This window comes from Mus musculus, chromosome 14 (assembly GCF_000001635.26).
Source record: "Mus musculus strain C57BL/6J chromosome 14, GRCm38.p6 C57BL/6J".
Taxonomy (NCBI): Eukaryota; Metazoa; Chordata; class Mammalia; order Rodentia; family Muridae; genus Mus; species Mus musculus.
Window position 1 is genome coordinate 96096925 of NC_000080.6, and position 15025 is coordinate 96111949.

At 38.5% G+C, this 15025-nt stretch overlaps 1 protein-coding gene across 1 annotated transcript in view; it reads right to left on the minus strand.

Annotated features, from left to right (window-relative positions):
- Positions 1–8340: 8340 nt before the first annotated feature.
- The window catches only part of Klhl1 (kelch-like 1), a 413770-nt gene continuing 407085 nt past the window's right edge, over positions 8341–15025 (minus strand). The window contains exon 11 of the mRNA NM_053105.2: positions 8341–9475. Coding sequence (NP_444335.2) covers positions 9416–9475 — 60 coding nt within the window. The 3' untranslated portion in view covers positions 8341–9415. The remainder of the gene's footprint in view (positions 9476–15025) is intronic.

Genomic DNA, 15025 nt, shown 5'->3' on the forward strand with positions numbered 1-15025 from the left:
ATTTAACAGAAAATTAATATTCTTGGTTTTCATGCAAGAGTAAAGAATATTTCAGCCAAGTACAAGGCATTATTGATAGCAGCATTTGCAGTAAGCAAAAAAATTTAATAAACTATTCTCAGGATGGCAATAATATTGAGAAAGCATTCTGTTTTGCTTAGAAATTGGTTTAGTTCTTTCATAGGAAGTTAAACTTATTTGTCACATACAGTAAAGGGAAGTTAAGCAGATATTTGACTGCAAATAATATGGATTCTTTAACCAGAAAAGAAGACATATATAGTACACTAGGTACAGAAAAGGAGTAATACAAATGTTATTGTTGATTTTATATTCTCAATTCATTGAATACCCTATGACTTAACAAAAAGCTCCAGATCATACCACTTCAAAAATTAATAACGGCTGTATTAAGAATAATGATAGTACAAAGTAAAATATCAGTTTCATTTATTTATCAAGTCTAATCACAATACTTCACATAATTGGTTGAGTATACATCCCAAGCTATCTACTGATGTATCTATGTAACAAATCAGATGGACAAAGCAATTGTATACGTGATCCATACTGGGAGATATCTGAAGTCAATAAATAGTTGGTGAAAAATACATCCAAGTTCAAAACACTTATTTGTAAAATGGTTCCTAATTGGAGGATTCAACTCCTTACCAACTTCAGAGATCAGGTAAAGATCAAGGATTATGTGTTTAATATTCAGTGGTTTTTGTTTGTTTGTTTATTTGTTTGTTTGTTTGTTTTTTTTTTAGGCAATGAAAATTCTGTGAGGTGAAGCCTGTATAAGGGAAGGTGGTTACAGGAACATGCCTTTGGTTTTTCCATCCATTTTTTCTGTCTTGCCAGGGATTCAGGATCAACAAACCAGGACGTTGAAATCTCTGAAACCATTAGCTACAACAATTTTTGTCTCCTCTAAGTTGGCCTCTCAGTCATTTTGTTCATTGTAACACAAACGATAACCAATACCACTTGTTTAAATCTATATGCAAATACTGGCAAAGAAAATCTGCAATAAAAATGTTGTAATAAGAAGCAGTTAAATATAGTTTTAAGTCAAATAATATGGATTTATGGAAAACATTACAAACATGACCTGAATAGGTTTGGTGATAAACCTAACTTAGGCCATCAAGAAAAGAGAGTCCTGTGTGTAGAAAAGCTGCGATTGGGTAGTTCATGAACTGTGTTGGAGAAGCAAGAATATGAGGTAAAAATTAGTACCTTTATTATAGAGCACTGGCTGAGAAACTGGATACTACAGGCAGCTGACTGAACAAATGTATATGACATTTACTGATAAGGGATGAACTGAGTTATGTAATATTGATAGAGTCTCTGTAGAGAATCAATCTCAGCTGCAGCTAACTTCCAGGAGGAGGCTGCAGATGATACTTTCTGAAGACATTCTCAACTTTATGAGGACAGAAATATGCCTTGTCATTCTTCTAGGACTGAACTGTGAAGGCCTTACCATATCCATGAGTTTGAGTCATTGGGGTTCTTAACACGGTCGTGTTCATGTCAAGAATATTCACTCGTACAAGAGTAACACAGTAGAATCCCTGGGTGTTTTAAAACATTCAGTTTATTTAATGTTCCTGCACACTTATTTTATTTTTAGTTTTTAATATTTTAAACTTATTTATTTAATTTTTTGTGCATCATGGAGTAATACCCAGGGGCCCTTCCCCCTTCTCACAGGAAAAGAGGAGGGGAGGTGGGGAGGGACTTTGTTTCTACACATTTAAATGAGCCTATTCTTTTTTTTTTAATTAGGTATTTTCCTCGTTTACATTTCCAATGCTATCCCAAAAGTCCCCCATACCCACCCACCCCAATCCCCTACCCACCCTCTCCCCCTTTTTGGCCCTGGCGTTCCCCTGTACTGGGGCATATAAAGTTTGCAAGTCCAAAGGGCCTCTCTTTCCAGTGATGGCTGACTAGGCCATTTTTGATACATATGCAGCTAGAGTCAAGAGCTCCGGGGTACTGATTAGTTCATATTGTTGTTCCACATATAGGGTTGCAGTTCCCTTTAGCTCCTTGGGTACTTTCTCTAGCTCCTCCATTGGGAGCCGTGTGTGACCCATCCAATAGCTGACTGTGAGCATCCACTTCTGTGTTTGCTAGGCCCCGGCATAGTCTCATAAGAGACAGCTATATCTGGGTCCTTACAGCAAAATCTTGCTCGCGTATGCAATGGTATCAGCGTTTGGAAGCTGATTATGGGATGGATCCCTGCATATGGCCATCACTAGATGGTCCATCCTTTCATCACAGCTCCAAATTTTGTCTCTGTAACTCCTTCCATGGGTGTTTTTGTTCCCATTTCTAGGAAAGGGCAGTGCCCACACTTTGGTCTTCGTTCTTCTTGAGTTTCATGCGTTTAGCAAATTGTATCTTATATCTTGTGTATCCTAAGTTTCTGGGCTAATATCCACTTATCAGTGAGTATGTATTGTGTGAGTTCCTTTATGATTGGGTTACCTCACTCAGGATGATGCCCTCCAGGTCCATCCATGAGCCTATTCTTATTATATACTTTTATCTTGAAAATATAACGAACCACCAGAGATCATTTCCATGACTGTTTTTCTTTCTTTTCTTTGTGTGTGTGTGTGTGTGTGTGTGTGTATTGGGTATTATAATTACAACCTTTCTCCCTTACATTTTCTCCCTCCAAACTATTCCAATTTTCCAAATAATCAACCACCCACCCAACTTCCCGCTCTCCTGGTGGCCCCACTCAAACAGTCCCTTTCCTCAACTCATACCCTGCCCACACACATACACATGCAGTTATCCCCCACCCCTGACACATCAAGACTCTGCAGGGCTGGGCACATCTTCTCCTACTGAGGCCACGCAAGGCATCCCAGTTAGGGGAGTAGATTCCACAGACAGGGCAAAGCTTTCAGAACAGCTCCTACTCCAGTTGTTGAATGACCCACATGAAGACTGAACTGCACACCTGCTAAATATGATCAGAGGGCCTAGGTCCAGACCGTGTATGTTATTTGGTCAGTGGTTCAGTCTCAGACTGGCCTCAAGTGTTCATGTTAGTTGACGATGTTGGTCTTCTGTGGAGTACCTATGCCCTTCTGTGCTTTCACTCCTTCCCCCAACTCTTCTGTAAGAGTCCTCAAGTTCCATCCAATGTTGGGCTGTGGGTCTCTGTATGTTTCAGTCAGCTGATGGGTGCAGGCTCTCAGAGAAGAGATATACTAGACTCCTGTCTGCCAGCATAAAACAGTGTCATTAATAGTGTCAGGGATTGGTGCTTGCCCATGGAATGGGTCTCAAGTTGAGTCAGTTATATCTTGGTCATTCCATTAGTCTCTGTTCCATCCCCCACTTTTGCATTTGTAGTAGACAAGATAAATTTTGCATCAAAAGTTCTGTGAGTGGGTTGGTGTTCCTATAGCCTCATTGGGGTTCAAGCATGGCTACAGGAGGTGATTTCTTCAGGTTCACTATCCCCCACTGGGGTGAGTCTCAACTAAGATCACATGCATCAATTCCTATGGTACTTCCCCATGCCAAGCTTCTGGCACTTCCTCAAGATTCTCCCACCACTAGGTGGATCAAATACCTCGTTGTGAATGCAGATATACCAAATCTACCAGAACAGAGAATGTGGAATAGACATGAACTCATTGGTACAGGAGATGGCTTCTTGAAGCAAATGGCTCAGGCTCTAAAATCAAAAATTCATAAATAGGACCTCATAGCTTATGCTCTAAGATCAACAATAGACAAATGTAACCTCATAAAATTGCAAAGCTTCTGTAAGGCAAAATACACTGTCAATAGGACAAAATGGCAACTAATAGACTGGGAAACGATCTTTACCAATCTTACATCTGATAGAGAGCTAATATCCAATATATACAAAGAACTCAAGAATTTAGAATCCAGACTATCCAATAAGCCTATTTAAAAATGGGGTACAGAGCTAAACAAAGAATTCTCGACTGAGGAATATCGAATGGCTGAGAAGCACCAAAATAAATGTTCAACATCCTTAGTTATCAGGGAAATACAAATCAAAACAACCCTGATATTCCACCTCACACTAGTCAGAATGGCTAAGATCAGAAACTCAAGTGACAGCAGATGCTAATGAGGATGTGAGTGAAAGAACACTCCTCCATTGTTCGTGGGATTGCAAGCTGGTACAACCATTCTGGAAACAGTCTAGCTGTTCCTCAGAAAATTGGACATAGAATTACCTGAGGACCCAGCTATACCATTCATTGGCATATACCTAGAAGATGCTTCAACATGTAATAAGGACACATGCTCCACTATGTTCATAGCAGCCTTATCTATAATAGATAGAAGCTGGAAAGAACCCAGATGTCCTTCAACAGAGGAATGGATACTGAAAATGTGGTACACTTATACAACGACTTCATGAAATTCTTAGGCAAATGGATGGAACTAGAAAATATCATCCTGAGTGAGTTAACCTGATCAGAAAAGAACACAGATAGTATAAGTGGATATTAGCCCAAAGGCTCAGAATACCCAAGATACAATTCACAGACCACATTAAGCTCAAGAAGAAGAAAACCAAAGTGTGGATGCTTTGGTCCTTCTTAAAAGGGGGAAACAAAATACTTATGGGAGCAAATATAGAGACAATGTGTAGAGCAGAGACTGAGGAAAAGGCCATTCAGAGACTGCCTTGCCTGGTGATCAATCGCATATACAGCCACCAAACCCAGACACTATTGTGGATGCCAAGAAATGCTTGCTGACAGGAGCCTAATATAGCTGTTTCCTGAGAGGCTCTGCCAGAGCCTGACAGATACAGAGGCAGATGCTCACAGCCAATCATTGGACTGAGCACAAGGTCCCCAACGGAGGAGTTAGAGAAAAGACTGAAGGAGTTGAAGGGGTTTGCCACTCCATAGGAAGAACAACAATATCAACCCACCAGACCTTCCCACCAGAGCATTCAGGGACTAAACCACCAATAAAACAATACACATGGAGGGACCCATTACTCCAGCCACATATGTAGCAGAGAATGGCCTTGTCAGGCATCGATGGGAGGAGAGGCCCTTGGTCCTGTGAAGGCTTGATGCCCCAGTGAAGTGGAATGCCAGTGCAGGGAGGTAGGAGTGAGTGGGTGGGTTGGTGGGGGAACACCCTCATAGAAGCAGGGAGAGGGAGTATGAGATAAGGGGATTCCATGTGGGAAACCAGGAAAGGGGTTAACATTTGAAATGTAGATAAATAAAATAATCATTAAAAATAAAAGAAACTGGAAAGCTTCTATAAGGCAAAGGGCACTGTCAATAGGACAAAATGGTACCCTACATATTAGGGAAAGAACTTCAGCAACCCTACATGTGAAAGAGGGCTAATATTCAAAATATATAAAGAACTTAAGAAGTTAGACAACAACAACCCAAATAAGCGAATTTAAAATGGGGTTCAAATCTAAACAGAATTCTCAGCTGAGAAATCTTGAATGATGAAGAAACACTTAAAGAAATATTGAATATCCTTAATCATCAGGGAAATGCAAATTAAAAGGACACTGAGATTCCATGTTACATCCTTCAGAGTGGCTAAGATCAAAATTGCAAAGGACAACACATTCTGGCAAGGATGTGGACCAAGGGGAACACACCTCCATTGCTGGCAGGAATGGAAACTTGTAAACCACTCTGGGAATCAATTTGACAACTTCTCAGAAATTTGGGAATAATTCTACCTCAATAACAAGCTATACTACTCCTGGGCATATACCCAAAAGATACACCACTATACAACAGTGACATTTGCTCAATTATATTTACAGCAGTATTATTTGTAGTATCCAGAAACAAGAAACAATGTAAATGTACTTCAACTGAACAATGGATAAGGAAAATGTGGTACATCTATACAATAAAATAATATTCTGCTATTAAAATCCAAGACATCATGAATGCAAATGTGTAGAATATAGGAATATCAGCCTGAATGATGTACCTTAGACACAAATGGGCATTCACAGTTTCTTCTGACTTATAAGTGGATATTATTGTTAATATCCAGGATATCCATGCTATACATTCCAGACACAAATAAGATAAACAAGAAAGGCCCAAGTGAGGATGCTTGAATCTCACTAAGAAAGGGAAACAAAGAAGTCATCATGGGGACATTATTGGGAATGTGTGCTGTGACATGCCTGACATCTATAGTATGTTTGGAAGGTACCAACAGGGCCATATGCAGTTGTGGTGGCAGAAGTTGTGATTACTGGAGCTAAAGTAGTCACTTTTCGGTAATATTTGCTGTTCCTAAAGTATTTGCTATTCTAAGGCTAAATGTTGCAGGTTTCTTGTAATTAACTCTTGTTGTATAGCAGCAGAGAATTACGTAAAGGATTTATTGCTAGTGTTCCCTTCTCTGCTGAGACAGCCAGGAGCCTGTCATTGGCCACACTTGTTAACTTTGTTAACCAGAGAGAAAACAAAAGGAAATAAAGAAATTAATTTACATAGACAGTGAACACAGACACATTTATATTCATACACACATACATTTGCCAGCCACCTCTTTCATCCTCTCCACAAGTATTCATGCATGTCTACACATAGACAGAGATATACAGTTGGTGGATAAATGGATGGGGGTCAGCCCTCCCAAGGCAACAACTTTATTTACTTTTCTCTGGACTATTTATATACAAAAGCTCCACAAAAAATTACCTCATAGACCAAATGTTTAAAAAAAAAAAAGAAATGGGAGTGACAGAAGGATGTTGAAAAAAAAAAAAAAAGATGTTGACATTAAGTTCAAAGCAGTGTTTCATTCTATAAGTTCATTATAAGTTCAAAGCAGTAGTTTCATACAGCCTTGCCTTATACTGTACACCTGTGGCTTTATCCTTTGACCTGATCTAGAATGAATGTTTTCATTTGTACCAAGTCTATTTCCCCTTCTAGTGTAATTAGCTCATTGTATTTCTTTTTATGCAGCCTTTTCTTAACTATTAGGAGGAGTGGACACATTGTATTCTTGATTTTAAATGAATTACAACTTTCTGGCAAACAACTAGAACTGTCTCTTAGAACTTTCTTCCTAGGATTGTTTGAATCAAATCACAAGTCTTATACAATCATTAATTCATCTAAATAGGATTAATTCATGAAAATTCATCTTTATGTAGATCTGCAGGAATATTTCTCAATTGAGTGAGATAATGTCCAGGAATCCTTAAGCTATATGAGAGTGAAGGGAAAATATATCAGCTGAATCAAGCCATTCTTTTATGAAGTCTCTTGGGACCTTGCCTCTTAGAGTGAACCCATCTTAGCCTATGCAAAAACGTGGATCGATTCCATGAAGACCACCTGCTAGCTCTAGCCTTTTCTAGATGGCTTGAGGCAAAAGATGTTAAGAATCAGATATTGCAAGAGAAAGGATCAGGAGGTGCAGAAGTTGAGGAGCAGAAAAGGACATCTTTTACTTATTAATTTTTGTTTTATCAGTATTTTGTTGGCTGATATACACATGTGAAATGTAAAATTACTTGCTACTTATATAAACATTATTTCTTTTTTTTCTTTCCATTTTTTATTAGGTATTTAGCTCATTTACATAAACATTATTTCTTATTTGATCATTGATTATCAATTCCTTCTAAAAGTCACACTATGAAATTTTAGGTAACATTATACGTGTGAGGATTTTTGTGTATTTAACTGTTTCTGATGTATATGGGAATAGAGGCCCAAGTGTGCTTGTGTTATATATATATATGGAGGTCAGAGGACAACTTCTGGTGTTTGTCCTTGCCTAACACCTTGTGTGACATAAGTCCCTTCTTGTTAATCTTTGCATGAGGCCAAACTATTTGGTTCTCTAGTTTCTGAAGATTCTCCTGCCTCTGTCTCATATCTGGCTATAGAAGTCCTGAGATTATAGATACAAATTTTCACATCTGGTTTTAAATGAGTCCTGGCAATCTGTTGTGAGACACTCATACTTGCATTACAAGTACTTTACCCAGTAAGCCATCAGATGGGTTTCTACTAATAAGGAACAAATAATGCATGGGGAACATTTGAAAGTAATGAACTTGTATCAGACAAAGTAACAGGGAAAAGGGAACTCACAAAATGAAAGAAACTCTTAGTACATTTTATGCACACACACCAACATGTAAAAATGGACACAAACCCATGCATACATACATACAGTGTACACACACACACACGCACACACACATACACACACACTAAACAAGTCAATACCCTCATCAAATTTTTACCTTTTCTAAAAATTAAATGAAAGAAGATACACTTATAAAAGTGAACGTTTTATCATTTATTAACTATCTTCATAATTTACATGGACATACATTAATGATGTTACATAAAAGTTCCACATTTCGCTTTGGAACAATTACAAACATTTGGTTTAAAACAATGTGCATATCAATGTAAGATTTTTGAAAATGGGGAATGTGAATATGTAGTCAGTCACCCTTCTATGTGTTGTCATAATCATCCCAATTTAATGAGTTGGAAATTTTGTCTCAAAATTCTAAGTTTTGTTTTAAAGAACAAAATTCTAAGGGACTTCAGCATGCAGTGGGTATATTAACATTCAGAATAACTAACATCCATGCTTATACTGAACTCTGCATGAGGCAAATGCCCATAGCTGCAGTGACTCTTTGGCTCAGTGGGTTGACAATGCAAAGCGATGTGGCAAGCTTTATGGAAAGTACTTTTTGTTTGCCAGTTCGAGACTGATGACACAGTTGTAATAAAATCCAATCATCATTTTGGATACAATATGCAGCCTTGATTAGCAGGGCAGTTTGTTTTCTGAATGCAGAGACAATCATCTGTCTCTCTAATTGTTTTCATAGCTGAGGAAAATGAGAAAGAAGCATATTTGTTTCAACAAAACATTCTGCCTCTTGCTATCATCACATTCAATTAGAAAAACATAAAATCGTTCAGAATTTGTGAGATAAAATAGTATAACTTCTACTCTTGGCCACCTCTTGGGAATCCTCACAGATTATGAGAACAACCAAGCGGTCAGTCATTAAGTAACTATCTATATCACAAATATGTGTCAGTTTTGATAAACCCGCCTTTGGTAATTCTAGTTATTGTATGCTACAATGAAAAACATTATCAATAACCATTCCTGAACTAATTAACTATTGGCCAGATGTTGTGTCTGATGTTCCCTTTTTTTTTTCTTTCTAAAATTCTGTTTGATCTTTTACTGCTTTTGTTACAAGCAGGTAAATCTATAAAAATCCTGTTCTTGAGAAATTCTTGTCTCAGAATTTCTTTCTCACTCTTACCACACGATATAAAATAACCACAGTAGCAAAGAAAATCCCTTCAAACATTATATAAATCAGTCAAGGTTGCTTGATGACAACCACACAGGCACCTGCTCTCCCAATATTCAATGAAGCCATCTGTTGAAAAAGATGAAATAGGGAACAAAGGTTACTGCCATTGAACTGTACATAAGTTATAGTGTATTTTAAAATCATATACATGAAAATCACTAATAAATGTGCTTACATTATCCCATTATGACTACAAAGAGTACAATGCAATAAAATTACTGAAAATTCTACTCTAAAAAACACAATTACTTTTATATTAAGATGATAAAACATGCAATCACTCAAAAATTTCTAACAAAAGAAGTCGGGTTTGAGTGAAATGAATTTAAAATAAAGTTTCCAACAATGTTTTTTTTTTTTCATGGACACATTTGTTATGTTTCATTATAATAGTTAAAATAGTACTATCATCGTGAAGTTCTTTCTATAGATACCATATGGAATTAAAAGTATTACTTATTGATCCTAGGCACAGACAACTCACAAAAATTATGAATATTTCATAATTACAGAATGGCTACACTGCTTACTAATGTGAGCATGGAGAGTTTATATATGGAATTTAGATATAAAACTTGTTAGACACATATTAAAGATATTTCAAAATAGTTCTAATCAAATGTTTTTGCTGTAATCTATAGATTTACATTTTGGCTATGTTTTATATTTGATTTTCTTAGAATTTTCACATATATAGGAAATAATAGTATGTCATTTCAAATTAGAAATTAAAAAATGCTAATGATAAAATAGTTAACAAACATTTTCATATGGGTCACACTAAATTATTTACTGAGAAACATTTTAAAGCTTCTAAATATTGAAATGAAACCATTTGTCTAATAATTATTTTAAATGTATTGATTATTGTTCATCATCCCCCAGAATATTTAAACATAAAACTTATATAATTCATTTTATTCTTTCTCTTAATAAATTATCTGCACAAACAAATTTAATGTATTATTGCTCTTCTTAAAGGATAATTGCCTAAAACGTGAAGAGGAAGAAAATATACATCAATAATCCACTTTACTCTTCAAGAACACAGTAAACTATATGACATTTCATATCACTCTATGTATGATCGTCTTCATAATATCCATAAAACAAATAAGTGAGTTGAGTCTCCAGGATCCCTGCAAGTCCCACATGAGAAAGAGCAAGTGAAAGCCTTGACTGTTGCAGGAAGCAGGTGTGGCTGCATGGGCCTAGATGGCGCACTGGCCCATTGCCAGGCCCTGTGAATGGCAAATGTTTACTGCCTTGCCCGAGCATGACTGTTCCTTGTGATCTGGACCTGTCAGCCTATTGGTGACCGACCTGAGCTCATGCCTGGAGCGTGTGTGATTTCTGATTGGATGAGGTGGGGTGGAGTGAGACGAGGTGAGTCATTGGGATTGTAGGAGGGTTGTTGTTCTTGTCTCCACTGATATGGAGACAGCGGCAAGTGGTGGTCCTTACAGGAACTCATCTCGTTGGTCGGCAACAGTAAGTAAAGAATGTACAGGCCTTTGAAAATTTTAGTAAGCAGTGGTAAGGAAAGTTTAGTAAGCAGCTGTAAGGGAATTTAGGTAAGTGGCCAGTTTAGAACCTCTTTAGTTAAACTGTAACTTACAAAAATTATTCCACTCTGTCAGAGGCACATGTCAACATTTATTGTAGTTATCTTAAATGTTCCTTGTTGATTCATTTAAGTTTTTTTTGTTGTCTTTAGTTCTGTTTGATACAGGGTTTCACCACATAGGCAAATATTTATTGACTATTTAGTCGGTGAGAAGTCTGTAAAGATGTGTAAAATTCTTCCTGTTCTCAAAGAAAATGTAAAGATGATGTAATGAAAGTTTCATTTTTGAGAACCCAGATCCCCCAAAAGTCTCTGTACTGATCCCTTTCTGTCTTATCTTCTGAGCTTTGTGCTCTGCATTTACATAAGTATTGAGTATTCCACTTTGCTGCAGTGTATCCCATTTCTTACTTTTTGTTAGTGCTTCTCTTAAAATCAGTACAGTGAATGATGGTCCCTGTGTGGTGGTCTGTGCTAAAATAGGTGCATACACACAGGCGAGAAAGGGTCTGCTGTGGCAGTACTTTGTTACAACGAACAGTGTGCCCCTGCAGCAGGTGCTTCTAGTTCTCTTTATTAGTAATCATTTTAAGTGATTATCTCTCTTCATGAAGGAGAAAATCAGAAAGATTCCCGGGAATAAAGGGACAAAGCACTAAGGTTCTCAGGAATAGAGACGAAGGGAATTTCAGCAACTAAAGAAAACATAGGCCTGATAGGTTCCCCGGAAAAAAAGGGGGATGGAGTACTGAGGTTCTCAGGAATAGAGACAAAGGGAATTTCAGCCACATGGGTTCATATGTGACTAAAATGAAAGTAAAAATGTTAGCCATCTGGAAATTGGTCAGGGTGTGCTTGAGGAATGCCAGTGGAAAGTACAATGCTGAAATAGAGGAATGAGCAGGAGCGTTTGAGGAGGCTAAGGAGATTGCTTCTCAGGCTAGCCACCGAAAACCTAAACAGCTTAGACAACAAACCAAAGATAAGAAAGAGAAAAAGGAATCTAGCTCTGAAGGGTTTACTAGTGACAGTGACTGGACTGATAGTGACAGTGACAACTGTAGTCAGATGTCTCGCTGGAGTATGAGGCACGGTAGGCCGCCTGAACCATCAGCCCCTCTGTTGCCTTCTCCTCACCCCCTATAAAGATGAGGAAGACAAGAGGGGAAAGCATAGTCTTCATGAAAAAGTCTGGAAAAATGTGCCCACCATTTTGGGGGCCTTCCCAGTATTTCAGGACCAACAGGGGCAATGGTTTCATGAACCCCTGGAGTGAAGGTTGTAAAAAGATTGAAGGAGTCAGTTTCGCCTTATGGGGTCCAGGCTGCGAAAATCTCGAACACACTTTTAAACTCTGATAAAGGCAGTAAGAGTTAAGGTAAGGTACTTTTTGAGCAATTTCCTCAAAAATAAAACATTGCAACCTGCAGGAAAGCTCCTGAAGACTCAGTAGTAGAAACTTGAGCCATTAAAGGAGAATGCTTTAAATGAAAGAAAAAGAGAAAAGATGGTCTTATATAGTGGATGGGAGGACTAGCCAATAGTATTAGAAGGAAAATAGCACTATGAAAGGGACCATTGTTTTGTGTAAGATAAAAACACTTAAAGTTCTTAGGTATGCATATGTATGCTCTATGTAAATATGTTATAAATTTATGTCTATAAAATCTGTATTTCAGTAAGCATTGAAAAGATATGGAAAAGACATTTAGTGAACAGGCAGGGAACAAAAGGCAGTGTTGTATGGGGGTATAGAACAGAATATAGCCAAGTTTGAATAAAAGGTTTTTCTTTATGTACTTTTGTGTTTTGAAAGTAATAAGGTGTTCACAAAAATAAGATCATGGTTTCTAGCTTTCCTTCAAGGGGACTGAAAAGAGGAAATCCAGGCTTTGGCTCCACTGGAATACAAATTTAAAAGCTGTTTTCCTTATGGTTAACCAAAGAGTGGATTGGTTGCAGGAACAGATGAATATTTTGAAGCAGATAGTATTTGCTTCCTGCATTACTCATATGTCAGGAATGTGTGTAACCTCTGTCAGTATCAGAATTTTTCCAGAGCTGCAAATCTGTCGGTGCAATTGGTGCGATGCTGCTAGAAAATTGGAGTCACCCTTCCGCTCCACTGGAGCCCTGGGCTACCTTGCCAGCAGAGTCTCGCCCAACACCCGCAAGGGCCCACACAGGACTCCCCACGGGATCCTAAGACCTCTGGTGAGTGGAACACAGCGCCTTCCCCAATCCAATCACGCAGAACCTGAGACTGCAGTACATAGGGAAGCAGGCTACCCGGGCCTGATCTGGTACACAAGCCCCTTCCGATCCACTCGAGCCCCAGGCTACCTTACCAGCAGAGTCTTGCCCAACACCCACAAGGGCCCACACAGGTCTCCCCATGGGATCCTAAGACCTCTGGTGAGTGGAACACAGCCCCTGCCCCAATCCAATAGCACAGAACCTGAGACTGCGGTACATAGGGAAGCAGGCTACCCGGGCCTGATCTGGGGCACAACCCCTTCCCCTCCACTCGAGCCCCAGGCTACCTTGCCAGCAGAGTCGCCTGACACAGGCAAGGGCCCACACAGGATTCCACATGGGATCCTAAGACCTCTAGTGAGTGGAACACAACTTCTGCCAGGAGTCTGGTTCAAACACCAGATATCTGGGTACCTTCCCTGCAAGAAGAGAGCATGCCTGCAGAGAATACTCTGCCCACTGAAACTAAGGAGAGTGCTACCCTCCAGGTCTGCTTATAGAGGCTAACAGAGTCACCTGAAGAACAAGCTCTTAACAGTGATAACTAAAACAGCTAGCTTCAGAGATTACCAGATGGCGAAAGGCAAACGTAAGAATCCTACTAACAGAAATGAAGACCACTCACCATCATCAGAACGCAGCACTCCCACCCCACCTAGTCCTGGGCACCCCAACACAACCGAAAATCTAGACACAGATTTAAAAACATTTCTCACGATGATGATAGAGGACATCAAGAAGGAATTTCATAAGTCACTTAAAGAATTACAGGAGAGCACTGCTAAAGAGTTACAGGCCCTTAAAGAAAAGCAGGAAAACACAGCCAAACAGGTAGAAGTCCTTAAAGAAAAACAGGAAAACACATCCAAACAGGTAATGGAAATGAACAAAACCATACTAGAACTAAAAAGTGAAGTAGACACAATAAAGAAAACCCAAAGCGAGGCAACGCTAGAGATAGAAACCCTATGAAAGAGATCTGGAACAATAGATGCAAGCATCAGCAACAGAATACAAGAAATGGAAGAGAGAATCTCAGGTGCAGAAGATTCCATAGAGAACATCGACACAACAGTCAAAGAAAATACAAAATGCAAAAGGATCCTAACTCAAAACATCCAGGTAATCCAGGACACAATTAGAAGACCAAACCTACGGATAATAGGAATTGATGAGAATGAAGATTTTCAACTTAAAGGGCCAGCTAATAACAAAATAATAGAAGAAAACTTTCCAAACATAAAGAAAGAGATGCCCATGATCATACAAGAAGCCTACAGAACTTCAAATAGACTGGACCAGAAAAGAAATTCCTCCCGACACATAATAATCAGAACAACAAATGCACTAAATAAAGATAGAATATTAAAAGCAGTAAGGGAGAAAGGTCAAGTAACATATAAAGGAAGGCCTATCAGAATTACACCAGACTTTTCACCAGAGACTATGAAAGCCAGAAGAGCCTGGACAGATGTGATACAGACACTAAGAGAACACAAATGCCAGCCCAGGCTACTATACCTGGCCAAACTCTCAATTACCATAGATGGAGAAACCAAAGTATTCCACGACAAAACCAAATTCACACAATATCTTTTCACGAATCCAGCCTTTCAAAGGATAATAACAGAAAAGAAGCAATACAAGGACGGAAATCAAGCCCTACAACAAGCAAGAAAGTAATCAATCAACAAACCAAAAAGAAGACAGCCACAAGAACAGAATGCCAACTCTAACAACAAAAATAAAAGGAAGCAACAATTACTTTTCCTTAATATCTCTTAATATCAATG